Source organism: Sphaerodactylus townsendi, linkage group LG04 (genome assembly GCF_021028975.2).
Source record: "Sphaerodactylus townsendi isolate TG3544 linkage group LG04, MPM_Stown_v2.3, whole genome shotgun sequence".
Classification (NCBI taxonomy): domain Eukaryota; kingdom Metazoa; phylum Chordata; class Lepidosauria; order Squamata; family Sphaerodactylidae; genus Sphaerodactylus; species Sphaerodactylus townsendi.
This window is the reverse complement of record NC_059428.1, coordinates 87,462,777-87,488,653: the sequence shown is the minus strand read 5'-3', so window position 1 is coordinate 87,488,653 and position 25,877 is coordinate 87,462,777. Positions and strand designations below refer to the sequence as shown.

The window sequence follows — 25,877 nt, the reverse complement described above, 5'->3', positions numbered from 1 at the left end:
TGATTTTTTTTTAATTATTCAGGTCACTTCAGTTTCATCACCATTAAAAAAACCCTTTAGAGTATCTCCATTTAAAAAACCCTTTAAAGTATCTCCTCTCCTTCTCCCCTTCTCTGCCTCTCCTCCTCATTTATCTACTGGCTATTTGGCTCTCAGGAGGTGGCTGCCAGTGCACAGTTGGAACACTGGACTCAGCTCAGCTAGCCCCAGCATTCACCTATGTGTTGCAACCTCCAAAGTCCATGTGGCTTTGAAGGTGGCAGACAGCATAGAACTGAACACTGGTCTCAGCTGAGCCCAGCCCAGTATAGCATTCAGCTCTGCACCACCTGATGCCTCTGAAACCCACATGGAGTTTGGAGGCAGCTGGAATTTTTCAGGTTTGGATTTACTAGATACGAAAAACATTGGATCCCCCCCTCAAAAGCTGAATCCTCCCCCCCCCCCCCGCATACTGGTATAAGGGTTTGACTTTTTAGGATTTTTTCAAGCATTTCCTGATCTATCGCCTCCAAACTTAGAAAATACCAAAAGAAAAAAAAGTGCACGCTCCTGCTAATATATGAATTGCAGTAGTAGCTGCTTGAAAACTAGGAAAGAACCTATATTTTTACAGCATATAAAATGGCATCCTGAGAATTGAAGGCACTTTTCCTTGCAAAAGGGAAGTTTCTACTGATTCTTCCTCAGGCTACGTATTGCATTATTCCAGAAGGTTTTTGTGGTTGCAGGCTGTAGGAGAAGGCAAGAGATTCCTGACTGCATTAGCATTCAAAGCATGACTCCCCAGATTCTTCCCATAGACAATATAACATGCTCTGGGAAGGCCAAAAGCTTTATTATTTTGATTTTGTAGGAGGCAGAAATACAATCCTGTCATACTGGAAAAATGTGTTTCTATATAAAGGCCCCTCTCTCCAAGCAGCACTAAAATGAATCTGCTTCTAGGTCAAGTTCCACAAATTTTTAGTGTAGAATTCATAACACTACTTATATGCTACAGTAGGCATGACCCAACCAAAGTTAAGCACTTTACAGTCCTGCTGAGACCAGTTAATGCTTTACCATCGCATTAAAATCAATGGGACTTTATGATGCTGAACTTTGGCTAGATCACATCCTGTATTTCTAAAACAGAAGGATTTAAGTGGAGAAGGGAGATATTGGAAAAGAAAACAGGCTTAGCCTTTTATGGGCACAAATCACATTAAAAGACATATGAATTTAAGAACTTTTAGAGACTGGCACAAAATAATAAACTTTTAAAATTAATTTTAACACATGAGATGATGATTTACTTTTGAATTGTCTTTTTCTTGTATGAATCTAATGAAGAACGAAGGAAAAAGAAACATTTAGACATGTTGTGACAATTTGTGCTGCCCTAAATATTAGGGCAGGATTTGTGCTAACCTAAATATTACAACATGAAAGTTCATCAGTAAAATATTGCTTTCAGGCTGTGAACCAATTGTGACATAAGGGGATTGCCAAAAGGGATGCAAACCAACTTAAACAAGAATACAAATTAGGTTAGAATTAGATGTTGAAGCCAACGCAAGACTGCTGCCAAAAGCAACAACCTCTTGTAGTCTTGAGCCCAATCATGAGCAGTCATACCATACATACTGTGACAGAACTGCCTTGCAAGTTTCCTCATTCTAGGAAGTAGCATGTGCAGAGTGTCAGTGGCAACCAATGAGGCCAAGGCAGGGAAATTCACAGCTTAGTGATCAGAAATGTAAATGGCTGCTGTTATAGTGCTGCAGCTAGATACGGTTTTGAAAGATTGTCAGGAATACAAGAGACATGGGGATAAAGACTGACTAGGGTTGCACAGCATTTGCTTAACAACAAACTATCTCTAGAGAGAGTTCAAAAGCTATTCTGATTGATATCCTTACATGTTTATGGATGGTGATAATTTATTAGATTTCTACCCCACCTTTCCCAACCAAGGGTTAGGCTCAGGGTGGCTAGCAATGCATGAAAAGCAATTTTTAAAAATACATTAAACAGCATAAACAAATTTGAAGTAATTTCTAATAGTAAATTGAGAATTCAAAGTGGCACCCCTGCTAATAATGGGAGAATAACAAATGTACAAGAGGAAGAAGAGAAAGAAATGAGAAAGCAAGGAAACTGAAAGGGAAGGGAAAAGAAAACAGGACAGGACAGGGAGGCCAGCTACAATGTCACCATCACTGTCCTCAACCAGACTTGACGTTGTCTAGTTATAAGCATTAGTGACTTCCCTCTTATTTGGAAAGGCACCTGTACAATGATGAATGAATAATTCTTACCTGTCAGTAAAATGGCATAGGCAAAACAGAGATGTACAAAAATAATTAATGTAGGATCCCAGAAGATGGTCAGCATCTCTTAAATTTAAAGGTAGTTCCCTGTGTAGGCACGAGGCCATTACTGACCAATGAGGTACTGCTACATCATGTTTTCTAGGCCGACTATGCTTTTGCCATTGCCTTCGCAGGCAATTGCCTTACACGGTTTGCCATTGCCTTACGCAGTCATATACACTTTATCCCCAGTAAGTTGGGTACTCATCTGAACAGACTCAGAATGATGGAAGGCTGAGTCAACCTCAAGATGGCTTTCTGAAACCAACTGCCATCAGGATTGAATAGGTCATGAGCACAGAATTGACTGCAGCACTGCATCTTACTACTATGTGCTACAGAACTCCTCAGCATCTATTACCTGTAAGATAATCAAGGCATTCCAGTAGTTTCTTTTCTCTGGTAAAATCTAGAGCAAAGGTGTCAAAAGTATCATTGAGATTTATTTCCGGAATTAGCACCTGGGAAGATGCAGTTGCCATGGCGACTCTGCAACAAAAAAGTGAAACAGGATCAATCCAAGTGAAATTATTCTGAATTTCAGTATATCATGATGAATCTATAAAGAGTCACCAGTGCAGGTGCAAATTACTGTTCTAATTCCACTTAATAATCACAGACCTCCCCCCCTGCAATTAAGAAACATTAATGTTGTAATAAGATTGGTATTCTGCACTCTAGAAAACAGAGAAGAAAGATTCTTTCAAATAAAGCAAGGCTGTAAGAAATCTTAGATTAATTTGTAGTCAGGTATTACTATGGAATGCAATGGATTAATGTTTCTCATGTTGCTTCCTTTAAGTATGGCAAATTACATCAGAATCTTGTAAGACCAACAATTAAACTTTTTTGAGCTGCATTACATCATAAAGCACATCTACCCTTTTGTGATTGATCAAAATATGCTGTAATAGAAAGCGTCAGGGTACTGTGGTCTTTTTCAACAAAGCTATTTGTGCTAGAAAATATTCCTTTACATTTTTCTTAACCCAGTTTTGCTCTGTAGTATCTTCCTCCAGGTGTTGATTCACACAACTGTTTATAAATCTGGATTTGAACAGATCTGCAGAATGTCTTTCTAGCTACTAACAACAGCACCACTTAATTCTATATATAATCTGCTAAGTGAAGATGGAGCCATCAGAATTCTTTAAATAGAAAAACTTCCTTTGTTTCATGACTTGTATTTATTTTTGGGGAAGTAGCAGGCTTGCATGAAGGCTTACAAAGCATTGAAGATTTCAGCCTGGGATCTTAAAGACATTACAATGCATAAAAGAACTATAAGTGGATTCTTATGTTTTGGGAAGATTCAGGAGAGAATTTACATCCATTCAGGCAAATCAAATATGCCTCCTCCTGTACGATAGGGAATAGCTAATCTGGCCAGTTTGAAAGTAGCTGCACAACTTCAATCAATTGCAGTGACCTATCCATATTACATGCTTCATCAAAAGGTTCTGATTGCTCCAGTAAGCAACTTTCTCTAGTAAGCAACTTTCTCAATGCAAAAACGGTCCTTGTACATTCTACTGCAGAAAAGTCAAGTTTGAAACTGTATGGGTGAAGACTGCAGACAAGTTTTATTATGCAACACACTTTGGGCATCTTAGTTGATAGTTCCATGGGAATATCAACTCAATGCATGACAGCTGTGAAAAAGGCAAACTCTATGCTGGGGATAATTAGGAAAGGAGTTGATAATAAAACTGCAAGGATTGTCATGCCCTTATATAAAGCAGTGGTGCGACCGCACTTGGAGTACTGTGTTCAGTTCTGGTCGCCACATCTCAAAAAGGATATTGAAGAGATAGAAAAAGTGCAGAGAAGGGCAACGAGGATGATTGAAGGATTGGAGCACCTTCCTTATGAGGAGAAGCTGCAGCGTTTGGGACTCTTCAGTTTGGAGAGGAGACGTCTGAGGGGGGGATATGATTGAAGTCTATAAAATTATGCATGAGGTGAAAATGTTGACAGAGAGAAATTTTTCTCTCTTTCTCACAATACTAGGAACCAGGGGGCATTCATTGAAAATGCTGGGGAAAGAATTAGGACTAATAAAAAGAAACACTTCTTCTTCACACAACGTGTGATTGGTGTTTGGAATATGCTGCCACAGGAGGAGGTGAGGGCCACTAACTTAGATAGCTTAAAAAGGGGCTTGGACAGATTTTATGGAGGGAGAAGTCAATCTGAATGGCTACCAATCTTGAACCTCAACCTTGAGTCTCAGTAGATTGCAAATGCTTAGCAGACCAGGGTGCTCAGCAGCAGCAACAGCCGCAGAAGGCCATTGCGTTCACATCCTACATGTGAGCTCCCAAAGGCACCTGGTGGGCCACTGCGAGTAGCAGAGAGCTGGACTAGATGGACTTTGGTCTGATCCAGCTGGCTTGTTCTTATGTTCTTACGTTATTGCAATACTTGCAGGAATACTTGGGGCAACACATTAACTAGTCTTTTGTCTTCACAGGATGGATAGTCCAGGGCTGGAGATGGAAACACTTTCCAATACAGGAGTATTGTGTTCTCTTAATCCCTTCAGGAAGCATGTGTGGCAGGTATTTTGCAAGGCAGAAATTGGCAAGTCCAGATAAGCTTTTACTATGTCCCTGTGCGTACGCTAGCCAATGCAGAGAATGGGTTCCCATTTTGGCATAGCACTGCTAGGCACCCCAAGGGTTGGCAGGATGGATAGACACACTGTGTTTTAAAACAGAGGGGGGCCCCACCATGGGTTGATCTGGTAACAATACCCCCGCTAGGGGTGGGGGCTCTCCCACTTTGGATCCCTTTCCCTGACTCCATTCAGACCGCTAGAGGGTTTGTATCAGAAGCAAATTGAGACATAGGCCTCTGTTGTCACGGGCTTGTAATCACCACTTCTGGAGCTTAGTGGAAGTGACATTATCATGCTGTTCAGGTTCAGGTATTTTGCCAAAAGCTCTGATAAAAACATCATTTACTACAGAGTTTCTGCACAAATACCAAAGTATTCCCCATATTGTCAACAATGTGATGATAGTGCTTCCAGTGAGCACAAAAAGTGACAGCAATGTGGTGATGGTGACAGACTAGGCAATTTGCTGCTGAAAGACCCCATCCACCTATTCCCCACCGGTTGCCCTGTAGACTTGAATGGACTTCTCTCATTAGGAGGATTTTTTAAGTAAGGGTTTTTGCGGGATGCCAATTTAATGTAGCAATTGCTGTTTTAAATTAAATTAATATTTTAGAGTTTATGGGGCTGAGTTTTTGTTCTCAGTGAGATTCACAAATGCTATTGAGTCCTAAATCTAAAAATAGTGAGAAATGCAAGATTTCCAGAGTATGTGAGAAGCTGGAAGCCATGAAGACTCTGTTTATGGGAGTAGAAAAAATAGTCAGCTTGTTCTACTATACCAGAACTTTGTGGAATGTGTTTTGATCTCTGCTAAAATGAAACTAGAGTTTAAATCACACATGTGCACACACATGCTCAACAGTATGACAGTTTGAAAGATCCATGCAGATGTTTGGCAAAAATACAGAGATCTGCAACATGGTTTTCCAAAACCACCTAATGTGGCAAAGAAGAAGAGTTGGATTTATATCCCCCCTTTCCTATAGGAGACTCAAAGGGGCTTACAAACTCCTTTCCCTTCCCCCCCGCAACAAACACCCTGTGAGGTAGGTGGGGCTGAGCTCCAAAGAACTGTGACTAGCCCAAGGTCACCCAGCTGGCGTGTGTTGGAGTGCACAGGCTAATCTGAATTCCCCAGATAAGCCTCCAAAGCTCAGGTGGCAGAGCAGGGAATTAAACCCAGTTCCTCCAGGTTAGAGTACACCTGCTCTTAACCACTATGCCACTGCTGCTCCTAGCTATTACAGTGGAACCTCGGTTTTCGTCAGTAATCCGTCTGCAAACAATCAGCAAAATCTGAAAACGACGAAAACCGAGGCAGTGATTTTTATTTGAATAAATATTCAAATTTATTACTAAGATTGCATTGAATTTTTCAGGTTACTAAAGAATAGCTTATACCAAGTGAGTCCAGTTCTGTTATTCAGTGCCTTTAAGACATCTCATGGATCACTCCCATACTTGAAGGGAATTCAGATTATTGCAAGCTCCAGATTTATAATAATATTAGCAATAAAGCCCATTGTGCAACAAAATACAATGGACTCTAGAAAACTGTTGTCATTGTCCGTACATGTTGCATGCGCTTGCATCAGTGCAGCCTGCCCCCTCTGCTAACATGCCTTCACATGCCTGCACAGCTCTTGAAAAAGTGAGTTGCCAAATACAAAAGTCTGGTTTGCATTGAAAACAAATGTAAAGGATAAACCTAATTAATCACATGGCAATAACAGACAGAACATCACATGTTGTTTGTCTCTCTCATTATTAACTTGGTAGACAGATATCCCAAATCTTCTCTTAAGATTTACATTGTGTGCAAAAATCATTAATTACTACATCACTATGAATTACATTTCCATCAGGCAATTTTTTCAGCTTATCAGCCTCCAGATAAAATCTCAATTGTGTCTAGGACTAAAGGGAAGGAAGCAAGACAGATGTTAGCTAATTGTTCATAACAAAATGCTGAAGAGAGATGAGAGAGGGGAAATTAGTGTCTAATTGCGGGTATTAAAATAACTCATCAGCTTTGTTGCCCCATATGATCTTTTCTATTCTAATGCAATTTGTTAATTTAACTTAATTAATTAATTATGTATATTCTGTATAGATGACCTTGTTTTTTATAGTGTACTGAAGTAGTTTCTTCAAAATATATAAAGTGACTCAGACTGCCCAGGCTTGCTTGATTTCATCAGATCTCAGAAGCTAAGCAGGTTGACCCTAGCAAGTATTTGAATGGGAGACCTTCAAAGAACACCAGTGTTGTGATGCAGAGGCACGCAATGGCAAACCTCCTCTGAATATCTCTTGCCTTGGAAACTGACAGGTTGACTTAATGGCGAAGGCTTTCACAGCCGGATTCAACTGGTTGTGGTGGGTTTTCCGGGATGTGTGGCCGTGGTCTGGTGGATCTTGTTCCTGACGTTTCACCTGCATCTATGACTGGCATCTTCAGAGGTGTATCACAGAGGGAAGTGTGTTACACAAAACAACTCTCATTCACTTTTCTAACTGGCATTGCCAGACATGACCTAACAACTTGTGGGAAATGCGAGAGACAAAGACTTGTGTTGTGGGGAACAATGCTCCAGTATTTGAGCATAGACATTTAGGTAAATGCTAAAGCACCATCCAGTGTGATAATGTGGGGAATGACACCAACATTTAAGCATACAGTTTTAGTCAAATGCTAGAGCATCACCCAGTGTGATGATGTCACTTCTGGATCACACTAGAAGTTGTGTTGTCATGATGGGGACACTAATCCTCCATTTTGCCAACATTTTCCTCCCACTGCCCAGCTGAGCAGCAGCAGGAAATGAGATCTCCCATTACCAGGGGGAATATGGCAGCATGTGGAGAAATGCATTTTATTTCAAGGTTTGGGCTTTGCAAACCCCCACGGTTTTCAAAGTTTTTTCTTGGTTAGCAGAAGTCAGGTAGGAAGGGAAAAGTCAACTGTTCCCAAGAATGTACCATCCTGTTAATGTCTCTAACAGTACCCAACCCTCAAAGCATTGAAAATGGCTGAAGACAATGAAACAACCAGCTCACATCTGGGCTATAAAGTGACAGAGACTTGAAAGGCTAGATAGGATAGCCACCACTGGGAAAAAAGCTTTGCTTAGAGTGGGTGAGTAAAAACTGCTTTGACAACCAGTTTACTGGTTAGGGACAGTGGACTCTTATCTGGAGAACCAGTTTGATTCCCCACTCCTCCACATGAGTGGCCAACTCTTATCAAGTGTACATTTGTTTCTCCACTCCTCCACATAAATCCTACCGGGTGACCTTGGGCTAGTCAGAATACTCTCAGAACTGTTTCAGCCCCACCTACTTCACAAGGTTGTGGAAAGAGGAACAGGAAGAGTTTGTAAGCTGCTTTGAGACTCTTTACAAGGGAAAAAGGGAGGGTTCCTCTTCTTCTATTACTCTTCTTTGCAACCTTATTGTGTTAGTGTGAAAAAAACCTATTTAAAAGCATATAATCTGTGCTAGCTAATTGTTCATTCATTTCATTCCCAGACTAACTGCTCTTTTTTGATTATTTTACTGCCTCATGAAACTTGAATCTATTGGCTCACACATATCCAAATGACTGATTGTAATAATTATGTTACATCTAGCGCTCCCCAGCTCTAAATATTGGAGAAATCTAGAAATATCAATGAATCAACAAAAGGTCTAAATTTTTATTTATTTATCTTTCTATGCTTTTGAGACATGGTGTGATGCAGTGGTTAGAGCCCCAGAACATGAAGTGGTAGACCTGGGCGGATTCCGCCTGGGCCAAAAACAGCAGTGTGAAACTGGTGTAAAAAGATTCAAAACAATGTAAAAGGGTTTACACTATTTTCACATCATAGTTTTTGGCCCATGTGGAATCCGTCCTGAGTTCAAATCCCTATTCTGCCAAGCACACTCATTGGGTGTCCTTGAACTACTCATTCTCTCTTAGCCAAGCCTACCTCACAGTTTGTTCTTGTAAGGAGAAAAAGGAGGAGAATGGAGTTAGAAGCTGTTCTTGGTTCCCACTGGAAAGAGAAGCAGGTTATAAATAGTTAAATGGCGATAATTTGAAAAAAGCACATAGAATATGAGGCACAGGTGGCTGTGGAATAAAACACTTTCACAGATTGCACAGCTGTATTGTTGAGTATTTACAGCGTTTCATGTAAAGCAAATGGGCTTGTGGTACTCTTTCACAAACTGTCACATACTGCAGTCATTGAGGGTCACTTTTAAAATATGGAGTAACAGTAAAAAGGTGCGAGGGCCCAATTGTGGGTCACTTCAGTATCATGATATTTCCAGAGTTTACTACTATATGATATAAAGGACTCAAGAATTTGCTGACAGAATTATAGGTGAACTTTGTTATGTATGATACATATTAAAATTTTATGTTTTCTATTATTGTGGTAAGAAAGAAAAGGTGCTAGGACTCTTAATAAATAAAATATCTCTAATTACACTAAGCAAATTTTTCAACCTTGTCCTAGGATTTGATCTTGTCTCAAAAGAAAATTTTCAAATAAATAAAATTTTCTCAAACTCAGCTCTAGAAACTGTGGTGTTTTTTTCTCTATAGGGGAAGCTAAGCATGTTACTGTGAACCATTCTATATAATCATCTAATTATTTTATTTGGATGATATAATCAAAATACATCCACAACAATTTCCAGAAAAAGACTATTAGTCAATGTTCTGATCAACCTGATCAATTATCAGGATTACTACTTAAACTTTCCTGTCTTGGCTTCTCAACTTGCCTGAGATTGGATCGAAGAATTCCCAAATTTCAGGTCATGAATGAGAAACCAAAGAAACTGGCACTTTGCCACATAATGAAAACACAGAATGCATTATTTTTATTGCAGTGAACAAAGCCTTCTTATTGTTTAATAGCCTCCCTCAGGCAGCACCCTGACGGCATAGTTCTAATTTTTGCAAAACCAAAAAGAAAGGTTTTTTTTTCCTAAACCCATTTCATGGAAAACAGAAGGGAGATATACTTAGCTACAAAACTTTAAAGAACTCTTTGTTGAACTAGCTGAACTCTTTCTAAGTATTGGCATTTTCATTATTTGTAACAAAATCCTATTTTTCTACTCTTTTCCCTTCTCTGTTTCACTCTCACACATTCCACTTTTCTTCTGGGATTTTTAATTTGGCCAGCAGACAAGGAAAAAAAAGTCTATGAGGTTCCTCTCAATGCCACTTACAATTCTTGCTGTCTTTCTTGCTCTGCTAATGTTACACTGATATGAAGGCTTGCCAATTTCAACTATGCTGTCCTGGTTTAGGGCAACTTTATCATGATAATCTACCTTCCCTTGTTTTTGTGTGTTTATATAATTTGGACATAAAATAAACCATCACTTTTAAGCTAGTCCTTGTATAAAAAGTCTAGCCTGAGGCATTTTTAATAACCAAATTAAAAGTGGAATGTTTCCATTATAAAGCGAAAACAACACACACAATACTTGAGTCAAAGGAATATATTAAAATGTATTTCCTGTTCTGTACAATTTAAGAATGATTCCCAATGAGGGTGGAAATAACCCAATTTCATAAAAGCATTCTTTTTTTCCTATTTAGTGTTAGAAAACAGTGGATGTAAATCATCTACAGGAAAACATATTCCCTCCCACTCCTCTCTGCTAATTGTTCCATATTTTTCCACAGCTGTGTTCTGATTCTGTTGCTGTGCAACAGACTGAAACAACTTCATTCTATTGACTAAATAATACATGATTTTCATAAATTCATAAAACCTTTAAAAATGCTCCTCCAAATGGAGCTCCATGAAAGGAAAAAATAAACATATGTTTGACAAAAAATATAATTTTATCTGTAATATAGATATCTCCAGTGGGACTATCCCACATTCACCCTAGCAAAGTGATCTGTCTCAGAAAATCTCATGAAAAAGAGTGTTCACGCTGATATGCTGGTTTCTGCCAGTTTGAGAAACAAACAGCCGGCTATGCAAGGCTATCTCTCAAAAATGGCAATTGCATGATAAGTTTCTCCATCACAATTTTTCGATCAATGAAAGCCAATAATGGAGGGGAATGGTAGTGCAGGAATGGTACAATACACTGGTGCCAAAATTAGGAATAAATATGCTGTTTTTTAGAGGAAATAGAAATTGATACAAGACTGCCATTTTTTAAAAGGTCTTAAAGGAGACACTGAGGGAGATGTAGTTATTCTTGCTCTCTGACTGACCTACAGCCTCTCCCAAGAGATGTGGGTGGTGTGGTTCAGGTCTCAGACTCTGCTCCGGAGATGCTGCTTTTCAAATGCAAGGTCCATAAAAAATAAATCTGCCATCCTGCAGATTATATTGGTCATCGTGTGCATAACAGAAACCTGGGTGAGGGAGGGGAAGACAGTTGCCCTCAATGATCTCACCCTCGATAGTTTCATGTTTGTTCAGCAACCTTGGATACAGAGCTGGGGGAGGGTGGCGGTGCTTGTCCAAGATTCCATCTCCTTTAGGACGTCCTCTGTCCCATTGATTGCTGGACTGGAGTGTTTGGGCCTTTGTTGGGACTCCCTGGAGAGATTGCCTGTTCTGCTGGTGTACTGGTCGCCTAGCGCACTGGCAGACTGCCTGTCATGGCTCTTGGAGGTCTTCTTGGAGTGGGCATTGCGGTACCCTAAGCTGTTAGATTGGGTGACTTCAACGTCCATGTTGATTCGGCCTCTTCTCTGGTAGCCACTGACCTAGGGTCAACCATGGCGACACTAGGTCTCTCCCTGGTGAACTTTGGGAGCCCCATGCATCAGTATGGCCACATTCTGGACCTGATCTTCACAGCAGGTGTGAATGTGGGCTTATCCTCTATTGACAGAGTGCCATGGTCTGACCACTACATCCATAAAACTTGGATATATGCTGCTACGCCCCCCTGTCTAGGCGATGGGCATATTTTGGCCCGCCTGCTGAGATTAATGAATCCAAAGTGGTTCCAGGATGCTCTGTGGGAGACCCCACCCACTGGCGCCTCACTTGATGAGCTGGTAGAGAGCTGGGATACCAGGCTCCCTGACACCATCGAGGCTGTCACACCAAGGTGCCCTGTCCACACCTGCAGCAGACCTTGGTATACCAAGGAGCTGTGACAGATGATGTGGGAGTCGAGATGACTAGAGCAAGTGTGGTGGCAGGCCCTTGATGAGGGGTCAAGATACTCATATCGGACATTTATGAGATCCTATGAGGGAGCTATGAAGGATGTGAAGAGGTCTTATTTTACTTTATTTACTTTAGGGAGGAGCTATGGAGCTACCTGTTGAAAATTATAAATAGCTCCCTTGAGCAAGGGGTTTTTCTGGGTCGACTTAAAGAGGCAGTAGTCTGCCTGCTCCTGAAAAGACCGCAATTAGATCCTTTGGATCCAGCCAATTACCACTCAGTTTCAAATCTACTGTTTCTGGGAAAGGTAATTGAGTGAGCAGTGGCGCATCAGCTCCAGAGGTTCCTGAATGAAGCAAACAGATTGGATCCTTTCCAGTCTAGTTTCTGCGTGGGCCATGGGACCGAGACGTTACTGGTTGCTGTCATAGATAAACTCCGGCTCCACTTGGATAGAAGCAGTTCGATGCTGCTGGTGTTAGATCTCACTGCAGTGTTCGATGTAGTAGATAATGACCTTCTAGTCCACTGCCTCGCCGATATCAGGATTCAGGAGTCAGCCTTATGTTTGCTGACCTCGTTCCTCAGAGACTGGGGACAGCAGGTGGCATTCGGGGGAGAGAACTCCTGGTGTTGCCCCATGATATGTGGAGTGCTGCAAGGGGTGATCCTCTCCCCGATGCTTTTTAACATCTACATGACCCCCTGGCAAGTTTGGTCCAGAGTTTTGGGCTGCAGTGCCACCAATATGCAGATGACACCCAGCTCGTGTTCACGATGGATGGCAGTCTGTCTTTGGCCCCTGGAACTCTCCAGCATTGTTCGGAAGCTGTCACTGGTTGTTTGAGAGTGAGTCGGTTGAAGTTAAATCCTACGAAGATGGAGGTGTTGTGGCTGGGTCGTGGGGAGTGACTGGTGGACTTTTGCCTGCCTACGCTGGATGGCAAGGCATTGCACTTGGTCTCGTCCATCAAAAGACTGGGTGTTATCCTGGACCCGGCTTTATCACTTGAGGCCCAAGTGGCTCAAACAGCTTGGGTAGCGTTTCATCATCTGAGGCAGGCATGGCAACTGGCCCGGTACCTCTCCTGTATGGATTTAGCCACAGTCGTCCATACAACGGTCACCTCCAAGCTTGACTATTGTAACTCGCTGTATGCTGGCCTGCTTTTGACTGTGATCCAGAAGCTAAAACTTGTCCAACATGTGGCAGCCAGACTCCTTATAGGGATGTCTAGCTGGGACTGGATCACCTCTGTCCTGTACCATCTTCATTGACTGCCCATCAAGTTCCAGGTCACGTTCAAGGTGCTGGTTCTAACCTTTAAGGCTATAAGTGGCCTTTGGCCTGCATACTTGAGGGACCGCATCTCCCCATATTGCCCTGTTAGAACCCTCCGATCATTGGAGGAGTGCCTCCTAGAGGTCCTTGGCCCAAAACACGTCTGGTTGGCCTCTACTAGGGCAAGAGCCTTTACGGTCCTGGCCTCCCTCCCTAGGAAGACCAGAACCCTGTGGGACTTGTCAAGTTTCTGCAGGGCCTGCAAAACGGACCTGTTCCGCCAGGCATTTGGCCAGCCGGGCTGAAGTGTGCTCTATCATCCTGGCCTCCAGTGGGCTCAGTGAGGGGTGGAAGGCTTTTTTTATCGCCATCTGTGTCATATTGATTTTGTGCTTTAATACTGCATAGTATAGGTTTTAAATACTATTTTGTTATTATATTTTTATACTTATGTTGTATGCCGCCCTGAGCCCTTAGGGGGAGGGCGACCAATAAATCTAAAGAATAAATAAATAAAGTCAGACTCATGATCCTGATAACAGTTTGGATCTATCAACCCACATACTCAAATACAGCAAATCTTTCTTGCATGTCTAGCCCAATGTGTAATCCTGCCATAAGGTTTTCTGTAAATCAGTCTGAACATATACAGACCTATTGATATATTGTGTTCACTTGTATAGCATTACAGTAGAAATGAAGTGTTGATTCATATGTCAACCTAGCATATATATAAACACTACAGGACTGATCCTCAAGATTGTGAATATCTTTTCCCCAAACCTTATGTAGATATGAGCTGGAGAGTGTAAAGTCTAACAGAGTTCACAGTCCACATGCTGAGGGCTGTATGAATGATAATTTTGGGTAAGTGTGAACCCCTCCACAACTACACATCTGTCTACCACATGTTATTACCAGATAAGCCACATATTTATATGTGTGTGGACTATATACCAATCAGAATATTTAACTTACTGTATGGAGGCACATGTGAACATAAGATCAGAGCTATGTTTCACCATCTACAGAAAGTGTATAAACAAGGTGAAAAAAGTTCCATTCATTTATGATTAATATGCCATCTGTTATGAATGTCTTCATTTGTTTTAAATGACTTCGGTTGATCTGATTCTTATTCAGGACCTATTTCTAACCATACTTTGCTATTTTGCTGCACCAGTCAGACCTTTACTTCGGATCTGAGATAGGCTGGCTACTACCCTGGCTGGCCTCAGCAGCTCTCCAGAGAAAAAGTCTAGATCATGAAAGATATGAATTGTTTTTATAGGCATAAATTAAATAAACATGTGATTTTACCTTGCACTTGTAGTTCAGAATGGTCTCTTTTGACTCATAAAGCCTTATTGAAGATTGAAGCTACCTGAGGTGCCAAAGTCGGGAGCTGCATACAACACAAGTACTCTGCTACTGACCCATGGCTCACTTCAAGAGTCAGGAAGAGATACCAAGGTCTATTAATAATTTAATGTGTTTCCCAATATCTTTTTAGAGGTCCATGGCAAATTCATTGAAAATGACAACAGATAATGACAGAGGCCACTACTGCTTGGTTACACACAACAACAAAAAAAGGAACTAACCCATACCTGTGTAACAATAAATATCTGCTTATCAGATTGGAACAACTATGTGTGAGGTATTCAGCTCTACACAGAGGGAAAAGTTGATAAATTACAATACAATCCACTAAGGGGGAGGGAGTTCTATTGCAGCCATAATCAGCACTATCACAGAACAGCTGTGCTGCCTCCTAAGGGGTTTCAGGTGGTACAGTGAGTGTAGAAAAGGAAAACAACTCCCTGGCTGACCTGAAAACCCCTATTGCCATCCAACGGATTACATCACATTAAAACATGACATAAGTCACTGGGCAGCATGGGGGGGGGGGGGGGCCTGGACCAAAATCTCTGTGGAAGTTGACAAAACTCAGCTCCACACCCAGGAATGCCCCTGGGCTATACACATCTAGTATGATTCACCCATTAAAACACAGGGGAGCAGCCCCAGCTTTCCAGAATTTGCACACATAATGAAAAATACACTTTTCCTGTGATTGCCTTTATATACAGTGATCGAGATATGGCTTTCCTAATTTTTTCCACACAGAAGTTCCTTTTGGAAATTAAAAACATTACAACTGGCCCTAAAACCTTCACTGGTTGTTTCTGCACAGTCCAAATATCTCGGGTTTAGCAAGGGGAATATCCCAGTTTGGCCAAGACGTTCGCACAGTTCCCGGTCCTAAAGTGGGCATGTCCCGCGATATTTCCCTAATCCAGGATTCAGAGAGGGATCCAGAACCACCATTTGTGGCCACTCACATACTCTCACTCAAACCTTGGGATCAAGTGGGGGAGGCAGACCCCTCGGCCTTCCTCGGGCAGGCTTAAAGTCTGGGTCTCTCAGGAACCTGGAATGTGTGGAACCCTGCACTGTGAGAGAATTCTTTGTCCGTGCTGGTTCTGGGCTCCGTTGCTAGGCTTCCAGTCAGATCCTTAACAATCTGCCATGTTCACTCCTGCATTTTGCAGAACACACTGAGAGGACCCTTTTGGCTGTTGCCACTGACAATAGCTCTTCCCAGTCTATAGAATTGCTTGGTTCCAATGGCTCTGACATTTTGGGATGCTGGCCTTAATGTAACTACCACAGGGGAGGCCAATGAGAAAAGGCCTCCCCGTCCTTTTGTGTGAAAGACTGAGATGAAACTGCTGAAATGGGCAGCCCTGGCCTGTCCAAGGCTGGGCGGGCCCAAAGGTGCTGGCCTCAAAGCACAATGCCTGCCTCAAAGCACGGTCCCCCATTCTCCCTCATCCGCCAGCAGGGGTGTAGCTAGGGAAAATGGAGCCCGGGGCAAAATCTGAGTTTTGCGCCCCCCCATGGGCAACCACCCTACCCCACCATGACCAAAGGCCACCCTCCCCCACTACAACCAAAGAACGATTTTATGCACCAGCTCATCTCAAAGCCACCATCACATAGAACATGTCTTAACTCACAAATCTGAACACAGCAATGTATCATAGCACACAGCAGAGATTAAAATTTTGGACAACATTTTCAAAATGCTTTCAAAATGTTTAATAACTGTTATAACACTTAAAAGTATTTCAAGTGTCATATGACTTAAAATGCTTTCAAAATGTTTTATTACTGCTGTGAATAATGTTTTAAGACCCTCCACTCGTTCCTTTGCATTTCTCCCAAGCACTGCCAGAAACAATAGCCAGTTTGGATTAATATCAAACCTGCCCAAATAAGCCACAGTACAATTTCTCTCTCTTCCTCAGAATGCCTATTTCACACTTGGACAGGAGGATGCTCTAGAAAGAGTAATTTCTGTATGCTCTATCAAACTTATTAGGATAAAGATATATAGGCAAGATAAAGAATGATGCTAGGCACAGAGTTGGTGGGTCCCATACAACCCATATTTCACTTGGTAGAAAAATGTTCAAAAAATTAAAAAAAATTGATAAAATCTTAAAAATGCAATTTAGAACCCTTATTAACTAATTAAAAGTAACAGTTTTGATAGTTGTATGCTATCAAAAAATGCCAAGACACTTCAGAATACAACTCCACAGGTAGACCAGACTACATAGTACCGTTCTAATCACAGCAACCCAAACATACATGCAGACAACAGAATTAATTCCAAGCACTTCAAAGATGTAATGGTTACTCTGATGGTTAAAAAAACAATATATATTGTGTAGAGGACAGGACCAGTATTTGGCACGCATGAATTGTTCACATTTTTGTAATACACATAAAATATTATTTCAGTGCTGTATTGTTTATTATAGCAACCACCTTTTATATAAATTCAGAGAGGGTTGGATCCAAGCATTCTGCAAACTATCTCAGTTCACTTTTGTACAAAAGGTCTTTGCTATTTTTTTCTCTTTGCAGTTTGGCCTCTGCTCCCCCCCCCCCCCGCCACTCCAGAACCTCAGAGGACTGTCAGGAATAGAATGAGATGTGGCATGGGGGTTAGCCTCCTAGGAGAAAAAATCGTGAGTAATCTCCTCTTACATGAGCTTTCCCTTTGCTCATATAATGGGTGCTCATGGTGGGGGAGGATTTCTGCCATCTCCCCCTCTTCAAACAGGAAGTAAAACCACAAGAGTGCTTCTGGGACTGAAGCATCCCACAAAACACACAAAAGATTTTTAGTTTTTTACTTTCATGTGGAGAGGAAGAGAGGTCATCTTTTAAAAAAAACTTACCAGGGCAGTTTTGAGAAGGGCATGCTGCCTGCAAGATCTGTTCTCCCAGCTAGCTCCATCCCAGCCCTTTCATCAGTATTCTAGCCCATCCCCTTCATGAGACAAAACTGAAACTAAAAGGAGCCAATTAGAAAAAGGCTCATTTGCATACTGGCTCTGATGTCACTGGGGGACAGTTTGGAGGAAAAATCCTTTTGGGGGGCAGAAAGGGATGAGGGCAAATGATAAAAGAGAGATTTTTAGATGCCCTGAAGATTCTGGGAAACTATAAAATGAAATCAGGACTCACCATAACTGGGAAGGTTCACGGCTAGTGGAGACTTAAATACCCAGCTGAGCAAGTTTTTAAAAATACGTAGAGAAAAGGACAGCCTGCCAGAGCAGGCAAGGAGGACAACAAAGGAGGGGCCGAGACGACGGCCGAGCAGGAAACGGAGGCAATGTGATGGGAGAGGGAGGGCGCCAGTGGAGGCGGGGGGGGGGGGAGGGAGGGTGATCCTACTGGGGTACACTGCGCCCTCCACGTGACTCCCACGGAGTGCGCCCGGGTCATTTGTCCCCGGATGTCCCCGTGGGAGCTTCGTCACTGTCCGCCAGCCACAATGCCACTGGAGATGTGGCACAAGGAATAGCAGGATCATGCTTTTTGCCATTCGTTAGGGGCACCTTGGGTTAGGATCAGCTGGAGGCGCTTGGAGACTGGGGAGGCTACTTTTCCTACATGGCTGTCAGTCACTTCAAGCACCTTGAAGAAAGCACTGGGGTCTTGGGAATGCTGCTGAAGGCCACTGGGACTGCAGCACAGAAGTGAACTTGCAGGCTAGATCAGCTTGCTTGTGGCTTTGTGGCATCCTGTAGCCACAGGCAGCAGATGTATCACCTATTGCCTGTCACTGCCGAGGGGACTCGAAGCTGTTTGGCTTTCTTCTGCCAGACTCACTAAGGCACTGACAATTCATGGTCCAAAGTGGGACACATGGAATGAAATCCCCAACCACGGGTCAGATGATCCTGTTGCCTTCAGAGAAGGACCCAGAACCGCCATTTGCAACCACTCCCATGTGCTCACTCATACCTAGAGAGGTCAGGGGCAAGGAGGGCCAACCCCGCATCCTCACTTAGGCAGCATCTGCAGACTAGAATTTTGGAACCTGGAAATTTGCTGGCACAGCCCTCAGTGAGGAAGCTTGGCATCTGCATGGATATTGAGCTCTCTTGCTGGGTGGGCATGTAGTGAAAGACATGCTGCCTGCCTGGCTTTTAAACAAAGCAGTGAACATTGCCACCCCACCTCTCCCATTGACTCATGCTGGCGCAAAAATAACTGCCTGATTCAAAGTGAACTTTTCCCCAGAACACCGCCAAGTGGCCTCCCCACCCAATGTTGTGAAAGGAAGAACAGCCACCAAACAGTGGAAGCCCCCATACAGCCAGGCAGCATGTAAGCAACCCCCCACCCACGGCCCTGGATTCAACAGGAGGCGGCTGGCAGGGGGCCTGCCCCCCTGTAGCCTGAACCACCCTACCCACCAAGCCAGGGACCCTCAAGGAAGAAAAGTGAATGTTTCCATAGTTCCAGAACACACTCCGTTTTTTTATTTGTGTAGTTTCAAAACACTTTTCTAAAGAACTGTTTTTTCCCCATGCGCTGGTCCGACACTAATGAGAATGAAATGTTCCTGCATAGACAGGAGACTGCAACCAAAATGTTAAGAGGCAGGAGCAAGAAATAAGCTAGGGTGAGGTGATCAATGGCCATGTTTCCAGCCCCACCAATTTACAGTCATTTCTCACAGTTGGAGCAGGTGTCATTGGCAGTTGCTCCTGTGCAGGTAGGTGGTCAGAGCGTCTCGTACAACCCTGCCCTCTGCAAGATTGGTCTCATCATGGGGGCTGTACCTTTCCTGTACCCTCACTGAAATCTCCCACTGCTCTTGGAACTGCATTAGCAGAGCTACAGCCCGGACTCACTCCCTGGAGCATCATGGCCCTGTTTCACATATGTTGTGAAGCACAACACATGCTCCCACAACTGGGTTGACAATGTGGGGCATCACCTGGAGCCTCGCAAGAGGCAATGCCCCCTGGCCTTCAGTTTCCCATATGCCCACTCCACCATGTTCCTTGCCCGAGAAAGTCTGTAATTGAAGTTACTCTCCCTCGCATCATGTGGGGAGCATACTGCTTCACAAGCCACTTCCTCATGGGAAATGCACCATCAGCCACAACTAGCGGGGGAATGGCGACCCCCTCCATGGTCAGTGTCAGATTCCCTGGAATAAACGCATCCCTGTCCATGATTGAAGTGACATTCCCTGAAGATGTGGGCATCATGGCTCCTGCCTGGGTTTCCAATCTCGACTTTGAAGAACCGTCCCTTGTGGTCGCAGACCGCCATCAGGACAATGGAGGCAAAGTTTTTTCCAATTCACGTACTGCCCCGGTGCATCAGAAGGATTCTTGATGGGAACATGGCATCCATCCATGGCTCCCACACATTGGGGGAAGCCCAGCTGGGCAAATCCCGCCATGACCTGTTAAGAGGTGTAAGAAAGCATCACTCCACAGAGCGAAAAGTGCCACTGGGGGAGGGGGGCTTGACATGTGTGTGCACAGGGCTCTGAGGAAGGGTAGCCATGAACTCATACACGAGATTACTGACACTAATATCATAAAGTGAGAAGCAGCTTGAAACATGCAGTCTTTGCACAAAGACTGTACACAAGAATTCACATACCTGTTCCACAAGAGCGCAACCCTCATGTACAGGCAGAATTCATGCCAACACCAAACTGCTGTTTCACCTTATGGAAACTGTTTGAGCTGGCCAGGTACCAGAGAGCCATGCTGACTATCATCTTCACCGGGAATGCAGCCCGCATGTTCATGTCCTGGTGCTGCAGATGGGGGTCTGTCCATGATCCTCATAAAGATCCTACTGGTCACGCAGAAGTTTCTCAGTTATTCCTCCTCATCCCAGAAAGCCATGACACAGTTGTGCTACCAGTCCCTGCTCCTGTGTGGATAAACCCAGTAATGATAGCATTGGGGGTGGTCGCCAGGGCAAACCATGCCAGCCTGTGATGTCTCCTCAGCACAGCAGACTGAAAAGATACCTGTGCCATCTCTTCCTGGTAGTGAGCACATGCAGCAAGGGCGCTGTGCATGAGGCTGAGGAGGTGCACAATGAGTGCCACAAACATACCCAGCAACTGCACCACCTCTGGATCTATGCTTAATAGGCTCACAAAATGTGCTCCTACTCGAAAGCCGCAGATAGGGTGTAAAGGTGGGCACCAGCAATTCAAATTCAAACGGCAAGGTTCATTCAAGCTGCTGCCCCAAAAAGCCAGCCAATCAGAATGGGACACTGGGGATGTTTGCCCATACATGAATACTCTTACGGTGTAAACACATAAGACCCAGGCTCGTGCGAAACAAACTGGAGTATTTCCTTCCGGTCTTCATTTTGCAGCCATGCAAAGGGAGAAACTAGGATAAAATAGACCCAGATTGTAAGATACCAATTGTAACCAGGTATAAATGTGATGTGCAGAATTGGCCACTGAAGTCTGCTATGTTCCAGTAGGGTGCCCAATATCGCCATTACACTAGTCACATTATACTAATCACTAAGTTGGATCCAGATGAAATTTCCCAATGGCAGAAGGAAAATTTCTTGCCTCTGCCTTGTGACCGCAGTCCACTAACCTCTAGAAAACACTACTCCTGGGGAAGAACAGACCCTGAGGAATGACATCTGGGGTCTCTAAAGAAAGAAGGAGGAAGTTGCATACCCAAATTGCCAATTTAGTCTGGATTCAGCTCAATTTAAAATTTACAAATGACAAACTAAATAATTGGTTGTTCTGGGCTTTCTGGGCATGTAGCCATTGTCTGGTAAATCTTGTTTCTGGACACAGTGCGTAGCAAACTTCTCTCTGTCAGTGGTGTAGCGCCCAGGAGGCAGGGGCATCTTGCACTGGGCGTGCATCAGTGTGGGGGCGTTCTGAGGGCATGGCGGGGTGCGGGGCACACACATGCGCCGGGCACAGTTCCCCCTCGCTATGGCTCTGCTCTCTGTGATACACTTCTGAAGATGCCAGCCACAGATTCAGGTGAAACGCTAGGAACAAGATCTACCAGACCACAGCCACACAGCCCGGAAAGCCCACCAAAACCTGTTGAGTCTGGCCATGAAAGCCTTTGACAATACAAGGTAAATAATTGTTCAAGCACCATTTGTAATTTCAAAAAAACCATTCTGGTACAGTTTCTAATGTCAGAATGTAAGAAAGGTGAATTTGGCTTTGTTGTGGCTGAGAACGGGCTGAAGTGATATATGAACTATGCAGCTGTTGTTTTTGGCAATTCAGAGCAATGTGTTAAATTAAGATCAAAGACAACACCACATCTGCTTACAGTATGGCACAAGTATCTTTATACGGAAGAATTGCCAGGTCTGAGACATAACTAAAAAGAAAGATCATTTATTTGAAGGTTACTTAAAGATCCCTAAACCATGGAGAAGAAAAATCTTATATACACAACAGAAATTACAAAGAGGAATTCAGCCCATAGGAGCATGGTTTAAGTACCATTTAAATGTCAATCCTAAAAGTGTTCACACACTTTTTATGTTGCATATGTGAGAAGTACAATGACTTAAAAAAGAAAAGATTATCCCCTGTGCAAACCCATTGACCCATGGGGTGACAGCACATCACGATGTTTACCAGACAATGTTTATGGGATGGTTTGCCATTGCCTTCCTCAGCCATTGACATTTTACCCCTAGCAAGCTGGGTACTCATGTTACCAACCTCAGAGGTATGGAAGGCTAAGTCAACCTTGAACTGGCTACCTGAAATAACTTCCATCAGGATTGAACTCAGATTGTGAGTAGAACTTTTGACTGCAGTACTGCAGCTTACCATTCTGTGCCATTAATTAAATCCCCCAAATGGCATAACTGGAAGCTATGGACTTCAGCAATGAGGGGTCACTGATACACCACAATCAACTGAAACTGAAAGGTCATTTCAAGAGCTTTTAGAAAATGAGAGTTTTCAATTAATATTGAGCCACAATGAACATTCAACAACTTCAGGTATTCACAAGTCAAATACTCAGTTCTTTATACTAAGGCCTTCTTGAATGGATATTCTCTGTCTAAAAAGTTTTCTGAGGGCGTAAACCTATTTATCGATTGAAATAGAAAGAAACACTTCAGGCTATATCTTTTGCAGAACATGCTTTATAAAGCTTTTTTACAATGACACAGAAAATATGATTAGTTCAATGCAACCATACAAATCTCATTTAATTGAGAATTATCATTCTGTTAACGAAACCCCTCGTGTTTGTGGACTTTGCACATACATTTGTTGGTTTGCATATTTCCTAATTTGTGTGACATTCTTATAGCACAACCCAAAAGCCAGTCTGCAGATTGCTTATGATAGCAACTGAAACTGGAATTCAGAGATATACGGATATACTATCCCACTATGCCAATAAAAGGTTGTTGATTGATTTATATACCATCCCACTGATAGCCTGACAGTGTAAACTTATTATACAGAAATCTGCAGGAGGTGTCCAAGTCATTTGAAACATATTTGATATTAAATTTAAACTATCATAATCTTGTGCATTGGAAAATAAAGTCAGGTATTTTTCATAGCATTACATTAATTGAAAATATTTTAATAGAAGCAACAACTAAAATGAACATGTTGCTGATTGATTGAATTGGAACATCACAGTTTTTGCTTGTTTAAATAAATATACTTCTAGATATTAAATGCTCCAGTCTAGAAAAAAACACTTACCTCAACATGTTGGCAGGTTTGAATTAATTTAGCCAAAAGTGTTTCCAGTTCAGTATTTCTCTTGATAAGGTTAGTGAGATTACTTTCCAAATTTTGCTAGGGAAAAAAGAGAATACAGAGAAAAATAATTTACTATTTTACACCATTGATAACAGCAATCAGATGAGTACATGGAAAGTTATCCATCTGATGAAACTAACAGTCTTGTAAATCAGTTTATATTTGGGCAGTCTTGGATGCTACTGTCTGGTATTTAGTCATTAATATATCAATATATGGCATTGGACATCTAATATATATCATTAGAAATCTAATAAATAAAAAATAAATAATTTTATTTATTTATTTATTCAAATTTATATCTCGCCCTATCCTCACAGGGCTCAGGGTGGGTTACAACAATCATTTTATAAACAGTTAAAATAGAGCCATACAAAAGTTAAAAACAATAATACAATAATGCCAATAATGTTGGAGTACTTTACAAATGTATCACTGTCCTCTTTATGATCACAAAACTTACACTTCCCCCTTCTATAGCTTTGTGTGAATAGTGTAGTGGCGGGATCCCAAAATGATGACCTTGTAATGGTGCCCATAAATACATTTCCTGGTACCCACTAAGTGTTTTTAAAAAGTGAATGGGGGCAGGTGGGGCTTTTACCTCATAAGGATTCTTCATGCTTATTGGAGATTTGATTTGGGGTGCAGATTTTTTAAAATTGCTTTGGCAGTAATTGTCACCATAGCACATAGACGATTGAAGGTGAGCTTCAGTAGCCATTTTATGGATAATCTTACCTTTTCCAGTAGCTATTTTGTGGCAGTCATTTTGTGCCTGTTCTTTCCATGCTGTGTCAGAATTCCAAGTACCCATGGTCTTTAAAAAATTGGGGATCCCTGTTGTGGTTAGATTGTCAGAGTAGGATCTGGGAAGACATTTGAATCTCCACTGTATTATGGATATTTTCTGGGTGACCTTAGGGCAGTGACACATTCTCAGTCTAATCTACCTCACAGGGTTGTTATGAGGATAAAATCGAGGAGAGGAAAACTATGTAACCCATTTGGGGTCTCCACAGGGGAGGAAAATGGGATATAGACATACTTTATAACATCTGACTTTAGCCCATGAAAACTTACTCAGAATAAACCTGTTGCATCCAAAGGCCATTCTTATGAGGTTACTTCCACTCATGTATTTGGAGAGAAATCTGAACTGATTTTCCACTGCAAACCCTTCACCTGTCTCATTCTATAGTGTATCTGAGAGCCCTCGCACTTCCAGGAACAACATTGGCGGGGAGCACAGTAGGCAGGAAGAGGAACGAACCACTACACACCTGGAACTCTGCTCACTATCATTTGGGTTCAGTGCTCAGGCTTGAAGTTGCTAGAAGTCTGCTTTTCATTTTTTTCTGCAACAGACTACGTAGCTATGGCCCTTTCCACACAAATATTTTAAAACCTTTGTGGCGATCTCCCTCCCTCTCCTGTGGGCGGGGCTGACAAGCCGTCCCACCGTCCCTTTCCGAGGTGTTGGTCTCCTCGTCAATAGCCCCGGGTCTTTGGAGCTCCCAATGAAGCCAGCTGCCTGAACCACAGGGTGCCAACGGGCCGGGTGGGAGAAGCACCCTCCCTTTCCGCAGTAGGCACTCCCTACCCTAGGCCCGGGTTCCCAGCCCGTCTGCTAGAGTGTCGCCGCCAGTCTCCCTCCCACCAGTAAACGGCCTCCCACCAGGCTGTTGGTTGTCTGCCCCCAAAGCCGTCCCTGCTCTGCCTCTCCTCCTTCCTTCCTCCAATCTCCTTGCTTTCCACACTCCCCTCCGTTCCTCTCCTTCTTCATTTCTCCATCCTCTCTCTCTTCCCTCTCTCTCCCTTCTCCGCTGGGTCGAGCCCTCGCTACCCTCCGGCCCCCTCTTCCCACGCTTCCTCCTTCTGCTTTGCCTCTACCTCCCAGCTTCCACAACGCCCTCCCACGACCCGTTGTGCCAAGCCTCACCCGCCCGTCAATTCCCGCCTTATAAGCCCTCGCTGGGGCTTCTGGGGCGTTCCCAGCCTCGCCCTGCTCTCAGCTGCCCTGGCCAGTGAGGCCTCAGCTGAGGCAGCCTGGTGACAGCTTCCCCTCCTCCACCCGCCTCTCTTCCCAGTGCCCTCCATGGAGGGCAGGCCATTGCTGGGTCCAGCTGCCGGCTCCCAGCCGCCCCCGCCCCCCGGCTTAAGGAGTCTGGGACGAGCTGTCACGGCGACTCCCGGACAACCTTTAAAAGGGGATTCGTTTAAAATGTTTTTAGGCAGGAAATAAAACATTTCCTCCATGGAATTCCACATTGTTTTTTCCTCCTTACTTTCCAACAATGTTTTAAATGAA

At 43.1% G+C, this 25,877-nt stretch overlaps 1 protein-coding gene across 1 annotated transcript in view; it reads right to left on the bottom strand.

Moving 5' to 3' along the window:
• The window catches only part of MID1 (midline 1), a 123,904-nt gene that overhangs the window by 15,265 nt on the left and 82,762 nt on the right, over positions 1 to 25,877 (bottom strand). Inside the window, exons 3-5 of the mRNA XM_048494098.1 lie at positions 23,507 to 23,602; positions 20,016 to 20,206; positions 2,719 to 2,846 (exon numbers count right to left, since the gene is read on the bottom strand). Coding sequence (XP_048350055.1) covers positions 2,719 to 2,846; positions 20,016 to 20,206; positions 23,507 to 23,602 — 415 coding nt within the window. The remainder of the gene's footprint in view (positions 1 to 2,718; positions 2,847 to 20,015; positions 20,207 to 23,506; positions 23,603 to 25,877) is intronic.